At 63.3% G+C, this 14581-nt stretch overlaps 1 protein-coding gene across 1 annotated transcript in view; it reads left to right on the forward strand.

Moving 5' to 3' along the window:
• The window catches only part of SLC6A3 (solute carrier family 6 member 3), a 36063-nt gene that overhangs the window by 14941 nt on the left and 6541 nt on the right, over positions 1-14581 (forward strand). Inside the window, exons 5-11 of the mRNA XM_077749440.1 lie at positions 427-561; positions 4518-4621; positions 5743-5867; positions 9344-9456; positions 10587-10715; positions 12229-12328; positions 14516-14573. Coding sequence (XP_077605566.1) covers positions 427-561; positions 4518-4621; positions 5743-5867; positions 9344-9456; positions 10587-10715; positions 12229-12328; positions 14516-14573 — 764 coding nt within the window. The remainder of the gene's footprint in view (positions 1-426; positions 562-4517; positions 4622-5742; positions 5868-9343; positions 9457-10586; positions 10716-12228; positions 12329-14515; positions 14574-14581) is intronic.

Here is a 14581-nt window from a genome sequence, read left to right on the forward strand (position 1 = left end):
TGCCCGCCCCCAGGAGCCTCTCGGTAAAGACAGGTTCCTTTCCTTCCCTGCCTCCCAGTCCAGAGTCCATCTGTTACACACCACCTATGTGTGCCTTTGCACACCCAGTGTAAATCACTGCATTTCACTCATCAGAACCTCAGCCCCTCCCGCCCACTGCTGCGGACCAAATGCAGAAGAGGAATGTCCTTTCTCTGCCAAATTGTCTGCTTTAATCCCTGGGAAAGTTACAGGACAGAGGGCATTAACGGTCCGCTGCAGGGACTTTGCTGAGCTGGCATCCTGTGACCATTTGGGATGATGAGTTTCCCAACCAGAGGCCACCAAGCACGGTGACCCTGTGCCCCCCCTGCACCACGGTGACCCTGTGCCCCCCCCCCCGCTGGTGGGTGGCCAGTGACGCCCGGGGGCACTGTGCTCCCCCAGGTCGTGTGGATCACAGCCACCATGCCCTACGCAGTCCTCTTTGCCCTGCTTCTGCGAGGACTCACTCTCCCTGGGGCCATCGACGGCATCCGAGCGTACCTGAGCGTAGACTTCCACCGACTCTGCGAGTCTTCTGTGAGTATGGCCTCGCTTGTGGCCCCCCTGTCCCCATGCACGGGCAGCCCCCATGCCCGGGGCTCCCCCTGCATCTGGGGCAGGAGACCCCAAAGGGGGCCGCAGGGCCAGAACCTCTCACTCGCCCTGCTGTGCCGGCCGGCACCAGACCCTCCGGGCAGAGTACGCCCGCAGGTCGCACGGGGGGCCGTGTGGGCACAGCAGGGGCTGAATGGACCAAGTAAGGAGGCTGGGGGAGCAGGGCCCCCGCTCAGTCTCTGCAGGAGGAGAATGGAAGGCTGCTTGCCACCGGCACCTCCCCCTCGGCCCGCCCCCCTTCCGGACGAGCGCACTGAGGCTCCTGTGCCTGGTCTGTGCCCGCAGTGCAGCCGCGCACCCGGGACGCAGCCTCGAGCTCTGGCTCCCTGCTCATCACGGTGCACGAACCAAGGCCCCCTCCTCCGGAAGCCAGGCTTGTTGGTGAAACACGCACGGTGCTGCGGCACACGGGAGCCACACGTCTCTTCGGCAAAGGAGGCAATTGTTCTGTGTGAAAATGCTGGGAGACGACCTCCTGAAGAGGAGGCTTGGCCAGGCCACGGGTCAGAGGTCTCCCGAGAGGGAGAGAGAAACCACAGCAGCGTTTTAGGGAACCAAGGCCCAGAAATGGGGGTGGCCATTGGGCAGAGGTGGGGGAGACAGAAGAGGTGGCCTTCAGGGCAGACCATTGAGAATTAGGGTGCACTGGATTTTGGCAGAAGGTGGGGACCCCAGTGGCCACCCAGGGGAATGGCTGCACCGCGACCAGGGGCAGTTTGGAGGATTGTTGTCGGCGCCACTAGGTGGCGGTAAGGGTCAGGTGTGGCGCTCAGCATAGAGGCAGGAAGGCGCAGCCCCAGGTAGAACTGTGAGGCAGCAGGTAGGAGGGAAGGCAGGGGCGGCGCCTGGCCCCCAGGAAACCCCCGGGGAGCAGGGGAGCGGCAGAGGGAGGCTGTGCAGCCGCAGCAGCGCTGAGAGGCACCCACAGGCGAGGGCAGGGTGAGCAGCGCACGGCGGCCACGCGAGGACAGGCGGTGAGGCCGTGAGAGCAGCAGGCAGGTGCTCCATGCGAGCGAGGGAAGCGGGAGAGCATCCACACGTGGAAAGCCAATGGGCAGACGCGGTGTTCTTGCAGGAAGACGAGGCTGCGGGTGTCAGAGGCCGGCGGGGGAGGGGCAAGAGGAAGAATTCAAGGAAAATAACATGAGAACGACATAAAGAGGCTAGTGCTTTGGGCAGGAAAACCGGGCAGTGCCCAGGAGGAAGCCAAACATGCTGCGGAAAGATGCTTGCATGTGAGGCGGGGAAGAGGAAAGGGCAGACATGAGAGCTGTCAAAAATCAGGTAGATGATGGATGACAGACGGAAGGTGGAAGCTGATAGATAAGTGAGTGGATAAACGCATGGATGGATAGGTAGATAGATTAATAGTTGGCTGGATAGATGGGTGATGGATGGATAAGTGATGGATGGATGGATGGATGGATGGATGGATGGATAGGTAGGTAGGTAGATAGATCGGTAGATGGATGATAGATNTAGTTGGCTGGATAGATGGGTGATGGATGGATAAATGATGGTTGGATGGATGGATGGATGGATGGATGGATAGGTAGGTAGGTAGATAGATCGGTAGATGGATGATAGATGGATTGATAGATAGAGGATGATGGATGGATGGATGGATAGATGATGGGTAGATGGATGGATGGATAGATAGGTAGATATGTAGGTAGGTAGATAGATGAATAGATGGATTGATAGATGGCTAGATAGGTAGGTGATAGGTAGATGGGTAGATGGATGATAAATGGTGGATGGATGGATGGATGGATGGATGGATGGATGGATGGATGGATGGTTGGATAGGTAGGTAGGTAGGTGATGGGGGTAGATGCTGGGATGATGGGTGATGGATGGATGGTTAGGTGACTGACTGACAGACACAGAGGACAGGTGGTGGATAGACAATGAATGTCTTGGGCCAGCCAGTGTGACCCGGCCTCCCCAACCACGCTGTCAGCTCAGGGCTAGGAAGGGACATAGACCAGGACAGAGCAGGCCCACACCCCCTGGGCTCTGGTGAGGTCCCAAAGAGACGGGTCCATGCAGTCACGGGTCCAGAGGGCAGAGCCGCTCCTGGCCCTGCTGTGGGGTGCCGGCGCCCCTTTGCATCAGCTCCTCCGGGCGTCCTGTGGCTGGGGCAGAGACGGGGCCTCACCGGTGATCCTCCTGGGGTGTCCTCCCGGGGCTCCTCCTGGCCCGGGGGCTGCCGTATTCCCGACCCCAGACTCTCGGTGGCCACGCAGAGATCGAGTGAGCTGGGCATCCTCCCCTGGGGCTCGGCTCAGGTGCACGCAGGGACCTGTGCAGAAGGTGGCGCAGGTCGGGTCGCCGGCTCCCGGGCAGGCCCCACCCCCGGGCTCCCGCCCAGAGCGAGCTGCTGGAGCCCGCTGCAGGAGGCCCAGCAGCGTCCCCACTGCTCTCGGGCGCGTCAGGGCGGGGCGACACCCAGGGGCCCACCTGGCAGGCAGGCAGGCAGGGCAGAAGCGGGCATCGGCCCCCTCCCGGCCCAAGTCCCCGCACTGTCCTGACACAGGCTGCCCTGGACCCCGTGTGGGAGAAGGGGTCCCCCTCGGGGGTCGGCACCCTCGGGTGGCATCCAGACCCTTGTTCATTCATCTGCAGACCTTGGGGCGGCCCTGCAGGTGGGCAGAGGCCAGGAGCTGAAGGGGGGGGCGGTTGCAGGCCGGCCCAGAGAGGCTGCCAGGTGCATCCCGGGAAGGGTCCGGGTTGAGTCTGGACCTGGGTCCGTGGGTGGCAATGAGCAGAGGCCTGGACCGACGTCCAGGAGGCACATCTTGGTTGGCGAGCCGCGTGTGCAAAGGCCCCCCGGGTGCACGCTGACCCGCCAAGGGCTGGGCAGGAGGCGGGAGCTCCCCTGTGAGCCCAGCCCCTGCCTGCTGCCGCCCGGCCAGGTGAGCCGACTGGTGGCTGGCACAAGGGGGCACAGGGGACGGCAGAGCAGCGGTCCCTTGGCCCCCTGCCCACTTGGCAACTCTCACGCTGAGGCCCAGCCAGCTGCCTGTAACACGCTGTTCCTAACCCCAGGGCGACGCCGAGACCCTGGGCGTGCTGCCCAGGTGACGGAGCCCTGCGGGTACTGAGCGTGGGCGGCCGGCTGGCGCCCTGGAGCCACTGCGGAGGGTCCTGCCCACAGGCCCGCACCACGGGCCGCTTGGTGTTGCAGGGAAGGCCCCCGGGACCGGCCGGCCCCCAGGCCCTGCGGACGGCACCTGTGGCCTCGGCTCTCCAGGGTGATTCCCACCCCCAGTCACGGCTGCGCAGGAGCAAGGCGGTGCCCACCTCCCCGAGAGGCTTCCGGTCGTCTGAACACAAACACCCCTGTTGGACTTTAAATGCCGTATGGGTCCGATCATCGGCCACACGCTTTGCACACGTGTGTGCAGCCCGAGTGCCATCCGTGCTGGGCCGAGCAGGCACAGGCCCGGGTCTGAGCTGCAGTCGGGCATCACGGGCCCGTCCACGTGTGCGCTGAGTGGACACCGCGTGCCGTGGGAGGGACATAAGGCGGTGTGGGCGGGCCAGGTCCAGCCGAGGCGCAGCGCCCGCAGCATTAATAAAGGGGTGATGGGCCTGGGCGCGTGGGTGGCATCCTGACGTTCCGAGGGGCACTGCACACAAGGCACCGGGACACGGCCCCTTGCGCTGGTCTCCCCGCCAGCGACATGGCGGGGTTGTTTCCCGAGATGGCATTTGCCACCGGCCATGTGGTCACTGCAATTTGCTGTTGGCAACGATGCGTGTTTAAATTCGACTGTTGCGCAGCCTCGGGTGGCGGTCTTTTGCACGGTTTCCTGTGACAGCTGACTCTCCTGAGCGCCTCCGGCCCCCTCTCCCCTCTCTGCCCTGCGCAGGTCTGGATAGATGCCGCCACCCAGGTGTGCTTCTCGCTGGGCGTCGGCTTTGGGGTGCTGATCGCCTTTTCCAGCTACAATAAGTTCACCAACAACTGCTACAGGTGAGCCCGGAGCCTGGCCCCACTCCAGGCCTCCCGGATCCTGGCTGTGGAGAGAACGTGTCCCCAGATGAGCGAGGGAGGGAGCTGTTTGCAGAGCCTCTGAGCCGGAACGGCTTTTTAAGTGGAAATTAAAAGGCAGAAGTTATGGGCAAAATGTTGATGTTCCCTTTAAAGAAGGTACCGAGGCACGGAGCAGCTCCTCACCTGCGCAGGAGGAAGCCCCTCCCGGATCCCCCATGGAGGACCCCTTTCCTCCAGCCCCAGCCAGGCCCCAGCTGCCCCTCACCCCAGTGCCCAGGCTATGGCCTCCCCCGAGACTCCCCTGCGAGGAAGCACCCCCCCCCCGGCCCGTCCTGCGCCGAGGGAGCCAGAGGCCCCACGCCCTGTGCAGAGGCGCCCAGGAAACCTGGCCCCAGGCGGGTGGTGAGGTGACAGCACTGTGTGCCCACAGCCTCGATGGCATCCAGGCCATGCCACCTGGTCCGAGAAGGCCCAAGTGACCTTTAGCCGCATGCTGGACCCCAAATGCATCCAAAAACCAAAGCAAGTTCACATGGGACCTGCTTTCTTTGACCCTTATGGGCCTGTGTTTATTTTCTTCACATCATGGGGACAAAGACTGCAGGGAAAATACAGAGACAGGGAGACGGTGCACAGCCAGACGGCCTCGCACGGGGGTGGACAGCCTTTGCCCGAGCCCACCTGGTCCGAGCCCGGGGCCGGGGGTGCAGCTGTCCCTTCACCCTGGCGCCTGGAGGGGCTGCCCCGCCCTGCTCCCCTGCCCACCCAGCTGCCCTACGGCCTTCAGGGTGGGGTCCCCCGGCCAGCAGCACGGGCACCCCCACACTGGGAACAGACAGAAGTACAGCATCTGGGCCCCACCAGACCCTCCCCTCAGAACCTGCATGTTGCCAAGAAGCCCCCGGGGCATCTGGGAGCCCTGCCGGACCCCCCTCCCGGAGCCCCCACACTGCAGATGGCACTGTCTCACCTTCAGTGCCAGGACCTGGGTGGCCGGTCACCCTGGGGCCTAGTGACCGCGGGGTCCCCNAAAGCCGCCTGCCCCAGACGCAGGAGATGGCGGCGGCCGAGGCACATGGCGGGCCTGTCTCGTTCCCCAGAGACGCGGTCATCACCACCTCCGTCAACTCCCTGACGAGCTTCTCCTCCGGCTTCGTGGTCTTCTCCTTCCTGGGGTACATGGCCCAGAAGCACAGCGTGCCCATCGGAGACGTGGCCAAGGACGGTGAGTCCCCCTGGGGCGGGCCCGGGGACCCCCACTCTGCCTGCTCCGCGGCCCCGGCCCCCGGCCCTCCCAGCCTCCCCCCTGCGCTGTGGGACGGAGAGCCCAGGCCTTGAGTGCGGCTCACGGGAGTCTCATGTGCTCCAGAGCAGAGACCCACGGAGCCCCGTGCGGCGACACGCCTGCCACACCACGCTCCCGCCAGAGGCCTTGGGCCCAGTCTCTGGGCTGGGACCTGGTGCCCAGCACCCCCCTGGACCTTGTTTACACTTTGCTGGGGGGTGGGGGCTCTGAGCTACTCCAAGCCACACAGACGGCAGGGCCGGAGAGAAGCGGGTGGTTTGGGACAGGTTTAGAAGGGAGGTGAGTGATGACCAGAGAGACCATGAAGTGCCAGGCACAGGGGCAACGGGGAGGCGCGTTCCCGGCCCGCTCACCCAGCCGACCCGCAGCACCAAGTGTGCGCACGCGGAGGAGGCCGCGGGTGACACGGGGAGCAGGAGTGTGCCAGGAGGCCGGGTGTGGGTGTGGGGCGCGGCCCCCCGGCATTTGTGGGGGCTGCTCAGACCTAGTACGCGGTGCAAAGCCATGGCGTTGGGTGGGGCAGGACTCCAGGGCTCCTGAGATCACAGTGACCCCTCGCCTGCCCCAGGACCGTCCGGCGGGTGAGCGAGGAGGATTCTCCCCTGGCGCCTGCCCTCACCCCTCCCTTCCTCCACAAAGGCCCCTCTGCTCCTGGGGGGCTGCTCCTCGGGCTCAGGAAAGCCCTGGTGTCACTGACTCATTTCTTCCTGGGTCTTTTCCCTTGAGTCTGGGGTGGGACGGCTGCTCAGGGAGGGGAGGAGGGGAGCCGAGGGCCACCCCGCCTGCGCCCGGGGCCGGGCTTGCAGCCATCACCCCACCGGGCTCGCTCTCGCAGCACTGAGCCCTCAGGCCGCTGGGAAAGTAGGAGGCAGAGGTCCGGCCCTCCGGGACCGGCATGGAAAGCAGGGGCTGCCGTGTGCTTCCTAAGTCCGCGCTCTTTCCTCCAGGAAAAAATCCAATAAAGGCAGGAGAAGGGAACATACAGCAAATGAATACAGAGCGGTGAAATTTACTCACTGCTGCATTTCTGCATTTCCCCTGCTTTTGCCCTTTTTTATGAGAACTAACAATAGCCTACAAAAACCTCCATCAACCCCTCAATGTAGAGTGAACGTCTTCTATGCATTTCCACGACAAGCAAAGTAAATGTCATTTACGGCTTTAATTCTCGAGAAAACAGGGTGAAATGTTAACTCAGGTTCGGAACTGAAAGGCAGAGATACTGACGTCACATTCGTTCGCGCTGACCAACACCTTCCTGGGTCCAAGGCGTAAGGCATCTAGACTTTAGAGCATCTCTAATGAGCCACGCTCACCCCCACGCTGGGGACTGCACCCCTTCCATGGGGACAGGAATTGCAGAGAGCCCAGGTCTGAGCACAGGGCCCCATGAGGACCCTGGGACACCCTGGCTGTAGCCTCTGTTCCGTTTTCTACAAAGACCCACAAGTGCCCCCATCCTGACAGCTGGTGCCCGTGCGGCCCTGCTGGAGACTGGAAGATTCAGGAAGGTGTAAGTTATGTCCTTGTATGCAAAGGTTCGGCAGGCGCGCCGGCGACCGTGGAAATAGTCACCTGTGTCTTGTGTGCGGGAGAGCAGGCGGGGGCACTGTGAGAACGGCCCGCAGGGAACTGGCAGCGCTCCATCCCAGGTCGGAAAGCCGCCGGGACTGCTCGTTCCCTCCGGAAGGGCAGCATCCGGGCGCCAGGCCGGGGAGCGAAGGTTTTGTCTGGCGCCAGATGTTCTTAGGACCCGGTGAGAGAGAGAGGCTTGAGTGGGGAGGCCGATGCTTCGGCTCCTGGAGAGTCTTAGGCCCCCGCTTTTCAATTCTCTGCTCACCGCACCTCTGGGACCTGTCTCTCTCTCTCACTCGTGGGAATATTTTTACTATGGGATCACTTGAGACCGAACTGCACCGAGTCCAGTTGAGTCCTACACGGCTCCCGTCCCCGCCTCCCTGCCCCGGTCGGAGCCCGCAGCCTCCACACCCAGGCGGACCGCACCCACGGGGTGAGGGAGCAGGACTGTGCGTGTCCTCCACCCAAAACCCCCCTCCCGGGGGTGTGCCTAAAGGGGAGGGCCCCAGGGCTCGTACGTGAGCAGAAACCTGGCCTTCCCAAGCGTCTGCTGAGCGGTGCTGCTGCTGTGACCACTGCATGGTTTTTAAAGATCAGACACAGAGTAACTTATTGACAGAGAAAAGTATTCATGTGAGGCTAAATGTACCATAGTGTGAGCATGCGCATGTGTAAGTATGTGGGGGCACATGTGTGTGAGTGTGCATGTGTGCCACATACGTAAGCATTTACATGTGTGGCACACATGTATGCACAAGCATGTGTGTGCAGGTATATGTGTAAGTATGTGTGTCTGTGGGCACATGCAATGTGAGCATGCATGTGTGTGTGCTGACATGAGTGCATGTGTGGGCACAAGTGTGTGCACAAGCATGCGTGTATGTGGGTGTGTGTAAGCATGTATGTGTGTATAAGCATTTGTGTGCGGGTGCATGTGGGGGGACACACGTGTGAGCATGCATGCATGTGTGAACACATTTGTGTTGACACAAGTGCATGTGTGGGCACGAGCATGCATGTATGCGGGCTAATGTGTAAGCATGTGTGCACAAGCATGTGTGTGGCACTGTGTGTGTAAGCATGTACTCTGTGGACACGTGTGCACAAGCATGCATGAAGGTGCCCGTGTAAGCACGTGCGCACAAGCGTGTGTGGCTGCATCTGTAAGCATGTGTGCACGTGCATGTGTGTGGCGGTGTGTGTAAGCATGTACTCTGTGGACACACATGTGTGCAGAAGCATGCATGCAGATGCCTTGTAAGCATGTGCGCACAAATGTGTGTGGCTGCATGTGTAAGCATGTGTGTGGCGCTGGGTGTGTAAGCATGTACTCTGGACACGTGTGTGCACAAGCATGCATGCAGGTGCCTTACAAGCATGTGTGTGGCTGCGTGTGTAAGCATGTGTGCACAGGCATTATGCAGGTGCATGTGTGTGGACGTGCATGTGAGCACACATGCCTTGTGAGCGCGTGCATTTGTGTTGCCACGAGTGCGTGTGTGGGTGCACGTGTGTGTCTACAACACGCACGAGAAAGCCGACCCGGAGGCGCCCCTCCCACCCTCTCCCGTGTTGGCTCTGCCCCCGTTTCCTCCGAAGCGGCCTCGCCCGGCGCACCGGGGCCCTGGGGGAGCTCGTGCGGGCCTCCGGCCGACTTCGGCCTCTGCTTTCTGGAGTCGTGGGCAGGCGCCCAGCACGTCCTCAGGGGACCCGTCCGGGAGAACAGGAAGGAAGGCGACGGAAAGGACCCTGTCCCCTCCCCGGGTCGGGGCGGCAGGAGGCCGCCGGCTCGTAGCGAGCGCAGGGTCTGCTTTCAGGGCCGGGGCTGATCTTCATCATCTACCCCGAGGCGCTGGCCACGCTCCCGCTCTCCTCCGCCTGGGCCGTGGTTTTCTTCATCATGCTGCTCACCCTGGGGATCGACAGCGCCGTGAGTGACCCCAGCACCTGGTGCCCCGAGGGGCCCGCGTGACAGCTGGGCGCCCTCGCAACCTCGAGGCGCCGGCAGGCTCTCACGCCCCTCGAGGCCCCCCGAGTCTCTGTGTTCACGCTGAGCCCCTGCCTGGTGGGAGGGAGGGGCCCCACGACCGCCCGAGACCCTTCCTGAGGTGGGGGGCTGGGCCGACCCCTCACTTCCTCCCGCTCGGCCAGCCGTGCCCTGTGCCGCGTCCCACGGGCCCCAGGCGCATACGCTTTGGGCCAGCAGCGGGGGAAGCACGGGGACGGGCTGAGGACCACCCGGGGCCGGGGCCGGCCCCTCCTGACCCACTGCCGCCCCGGACCCCTGAGCCCCCGGGAGGAGGGGACGCACCCGCGGGGCAGGGCAGCGGGAGCGCCACAGCCCAGACCTGGCCCACCGAGTATCCTGCGTGCGGCCCTGGGCGTGCGTGTGTGGGTGTGGGCGAGTGTGCATGCGTGTGCGGTAGGGAGGCAGCAGGTGGGCCGACGGGACTCCCTCAGGCTCCTCTGTTCCCGCTGCCTGCTCGGGCCCAACAGCCGAGGCCTCAGGGTCCCCGTGCGTGGCCCTGAGCTTCCTGGAAGGTGCAGAGAACCACGAATCCCTCCCTGTGTGTGTGAGTCATGGCCCCTCGCCCTGGGCCCCACGTCCCAGCCACCCTGGTCAGTGCCCATGGGCGTCCGCGGCCCCGGACCACACGGCTCGTGGGGATGAACCCACGAACAGCACTTCCTGGAGGAAGCGGTCTCCACGGAGCAGGGCAAAGAGGCTCACCAAGTAGGGGGAGGGCGCCTGGAAGACGCCCCGTTGTGACCACACCCCGTCAGGGAGGTTGTCCCCGTGAGGACGGAGCCCGTGGCCACGCCAGGTCCTCCCCAGGAACAAAGCGGGCTGAGCCTTTGCCGCGTGGCACATGGGGGTCACCGCAGGGTCACCGCAGGGGACGGCGTCCACCCCTGGGTCTTGTTCCGGCGGCCGAGGGCACTCTGCACCCCGGATGCCGTGCGGCCCCCACTTGTGTCCACGCCCCAGATGTAGGTCCGGTGAGCCTCCTGTGGACGGCGCCCCGCCCGCAGCACCGCGCCCCTGCTCTGTTGCTGCAGATGGGGGGCATGGAGTCGGTGATCACCGGGCTCATCGACGAGTTCCAGCTGCTGCACCGACACCGGGAGCTCTTCACCCTCTTCATCGTCCTGGCCACCTTCCTCCTGTCCCTCTTCTGCGTCACCAACGTACGTACCGGCTCGCACTTGGCCTGGCGGTTCTCATTCCTGCTCGGAGCCAGTCAGCGCGGGCGGTGCCGCCAGCGTGCACGGCGGGTCTGAGAGCTCCCCCCAAACAAGGCGTGACTTGTAATGATGTGGGGTAGTGTGGTCACACGTGGGGTAGCCGCGGTCACACTCGGGATAGTTGTGGTCACACTCGGGGTAGTTGTGGTTACACTCGGGGTAGTTGTGGTCACACTTAGGGTAGCCACGGTCACACTCAGGGTGGTTGTGGTCACAGTCAGGGTAGCTGCGGTCACACTCGGGGTAGCCGTGGTCACACCTGGGGTAGTTGCAGTCGCACTCGGGGTAGTTGTGGTCACACTCGGGGTAGCTGCGGTCACACTCGGGGTAGCCGTGGTCACACTTGGGGTAGTTGCAGTCGCACTCGGGGTAGTTGTGGTCACACTCAGGGTAGCTGTGGTCACACTCGGGGTAGCTGTGGTTGCACTCGGGGTAGTTGTGGTCGCACTTGGGGTAGCCACGGTCACACTCGGGATAGTTGTGGTCGAACTTGAGGTAGTTGTGGTCGCACTCGGGGTAGCTGTGGTCGCACTCGGGGTAGCTGTGGTCACACTCGGCATAGTTGTGGTCGCACTTGGGGTAGCCACGGTCACACTCGGGATAGTTGTGGTCGAACTTGAGGTAGTTGTGGTCACACTCGGGGTAGTTGTGGTCACACTCGGGGTAGTTGTGGTTGAACTCGAGGTAGCTGTGGTCACACTTGGGGTAGTTGTGGTCACACTTGGGGTAGTTGTGGTCACACTCGGGGTAGTTGTGGTCACACTTAGGGTAGCCACGGTCACACTCGGGGTAGTTGTGGTCACAGTCAGGGTAGCCGCGGTCACACTCAGGGTAGCCACGGTCACACTTGGGGTCGCCGGGGTCACACTCGGGGTCGCTGGGGTCACACTCGGGGTACTCAGGGTCACACTCGGGGTCACCGTGGTCACACTTGGGGTTGCCACGGTCACATGCAGTGTAGCTGTGGTGCATGTGAAACAGCCCCCAGTTACTGCAGCTCCTGGACGACCCCCTCGGGGACATGCCTGTGGCCACGCACCTGCCTGTTGGGTCTATAGGGTCAGAGGCTCGGGGGAGGCCCGTCCATGGGGACCGGGGGCCTGTGTCAGCTCCCCTCCCACGGTGCCCTCCCATGTTTGAGATTTGGTTGCTTTCATCTCTGATTGCAGCTGGAGCTCCAGGAAGGGAGGGGAGGGGAGGGGAGGGCAGGGGAGGGAAGAGGCAGGGGAGGGGAGGTCCTTCCCACTTCTGCACAAAAGGCACGTCCCTGAGAAGCTGTGTGTGGACTGATTGTCAGTGACTCCGGTCGGACTATAGGGCGTGAGATAGAACACGTCTGCAAACGGAATCCACAGGCCAGGTTTACATTTTGTTAAAAGCGTTTTGTGAGTGAGATTTCGGCGGGCGGGTGTGCCGGGCCGGCACCCCAAGTCCAGCAGGCACCCCCCTCTTCCAGGGCGGCATCTACGTGTTCACACTGCTGGACCACTTCGCGGCCGGCACGTCCATTCTCTTCGGAGTGCTCGTCGAGGCCATCGGGGTGGCCTGGTTCTACGGTAAGGGCGCGCTCGCCTCGTCCCTGTGCCGCTTCCTTTCCGACGAAGCCGCCTGGGAAAGGCACGCGCGTGAGCTCCGGGACACTGAGAATTGTGGTTCCCACGGCGTCACCGAGGACGGGGGGCTCGGGGACCGTCTGCCGGGGTGGGTCAGCGAGGACATTGGCCCGGGTGGCGCCCACGTGCTTACTGTGGTCGGAAGCTTTCTGGCCGTCTGGTCACACACGTGCTAGCTGGTGGCTGGGAGAGGAGGACTTGTGGGGACTCGGGGACGCTAACCGCTGGTGGAGCTGAGGTGTCCGCGTGCAGCCAAGCGGGAGGTGACTCGCAGAGAAACAGGCCTGGATCTCACTGGGGAGCACGACATGCGGCTCACCGAGGCGGGGGATGATCCGTGGCTTTCACAGTGCCACCGCCCTCGCGTCAGCTCCTCACGGGGCAGGGCCCCTCGCGCCCGGCGTCACCGCCGACCTGGGCGGCAGACCTCCCCGGGTCAGCCGCCACCGGCCCCCAAGTCACGACTGCGAGCCCCTCGTGGTTGGGGGCCGCTGCGGGGAGGGCCGCCCGCAGACCCCTTCTAGGCTGCCGAGCTGTGTGCCAGGGTGCCCAGGTATAGTCGTGCCGGCCACGGGCACCCGCGCTGAAGGCCCAACCCGTCCCTGTCCCGGACGGTGCGGCCGTGGTGCTNTAGCAGACACACGTGTCCGTGACCCTGTGCGGCCCAGCCAGCGCTAAGGGTCCACGGTGCCACCGCAGGCCCGCTACTGCAGGAGCCCCAGGGCCACGCAAGGGCACATCTCTGCCTCGGAGCCACGGACGGCGTGGTCTGAAGAGACACGTCGGCTTTGAGAGGCTTCCCTGACAAGTGGTCCTTATTCTGAGAACGTCTGTCCTATTCTGTTTTCTTCTCTACAGCAAAGGGAAACCTCGAACTCCGTGCTTTCGTCAGCATTTGGAGTCGATGCTTTGTCATTTTAAACTGCGCTCTCTCCCCCACCCCCAGTTACACCTCAGGGTGAAAAAGGAAACCCCTCAAACGCGCCCTCGGTCACGAGCCCAGTGCTGCTGGGGGTGGGAGGGGCGCTGGCGACCGCGGGCTCGAGTCCGCGTGGAGCCCGCGTGGCTTCTCGGAACGGCAGCCACGCCCCGAACCTCGGTGAACACAGCCTGGCTCTCCGTGCGCCGAGCCACCCTGCTGGCTTGGAGGCGACAGCTGGGCGCCTGGAAGGGCCGTGGGGCCAGGCGTGGCTTCCCCGTGTCCGTTCCCCTGGTCTCTGTCCGTGTCCGGGGTCCTGATGACGGGGTGGGCGCGTGCGGAGGGACACATGTGTCCCCACACGTGACACCCACGAGACTCACCCAGGGCCCAGCAGACCAGCTGTGGCCGTAGGAGCAGAGGCCCGTCTCAGGGAGGGAGAAATCCGTGTTGAGGTCTAGACAGAGTGCCCGTTCAGCTTCTGGAAACAGCTTTCCTTACAAACGACGGTTGTGGACACGTACTGGCACACTGTCCAGCCTGGGGAGGAAGGACGCCCTGACTCCCGCTGCGGCACCCAGGGGACCCCTGCTGAGCGCCAGAAGCCGGTCACAAAGGCACAATCCTGTTGATCCCACCCGCGTGTGGCCCCCACTCGTGTCCATGGAGACAGGAAGTGAGGGTGGGCGCCAGGGGTGGGGGAGGAAGGTTAGCATTTCATGGGGTCAGAGCTTCAGTTCGGGGAGGCAGGAAAGTTCTGGGTATGATGGTGGCAGTGGCTGCACAGCTGTGTGAATTAACGCCTCTGAGCTCAACACTTAAAAATAGTTAAAACGGTAAATTTTAAGTCACATATATTTTACAATTTTTTTAAGGGAAAAAAGAATAGTTGAGGCAGAAGGGAGGCAGGGACAGTATTGGGGCCCCACACATGTCCATGTCCCTTGGTGATCATGAAGGTAGAGGAGCCAGTGTCACCTGGGCCACCACAGTGAATGTGCATGGGGTCCTGGCCAGCAGTGGGCGATGTCGAGGGGGGAGGGGGGGAAGGGAGCACCCATGTGCACAGGGNGGGAGCACCCAGCACAGGCCTGGGGGGGAGGAGGGAGGGGAGCACCCAGCACAGGCCTGGGTGGGAGGAGGGAGGGGAGCATCCAGCACAGGCCTGGGGGTGCTGTCCTGACTGGCCTGCTTGGCTCCTTCCGCCCCAGGCGTGCGGCGGTTCAGCGACGACATCAAGCAGATGACGGGGCAGCGGCCCAGCCTGTACTGGCGGC

The sequence above is a fragment of the Crocuta crocuta genome, unplaced genomic scaffold (genome assembly GCF_008692635.1).
Source record: "Crocuta crocuta isolate KB4526 unplaced genomic scaffold, BGI_CrCroc_1.0 scaffold89, whole genome shotgun sequence".
In the NCBI taxonomy this organism is placed as follows: domain Eukaryota; kingdom Metazoa; phylum Chordata; class Mammalia; order Carnivora; family Hyaenidae; genus Crocuta; species Crocuta crocuta.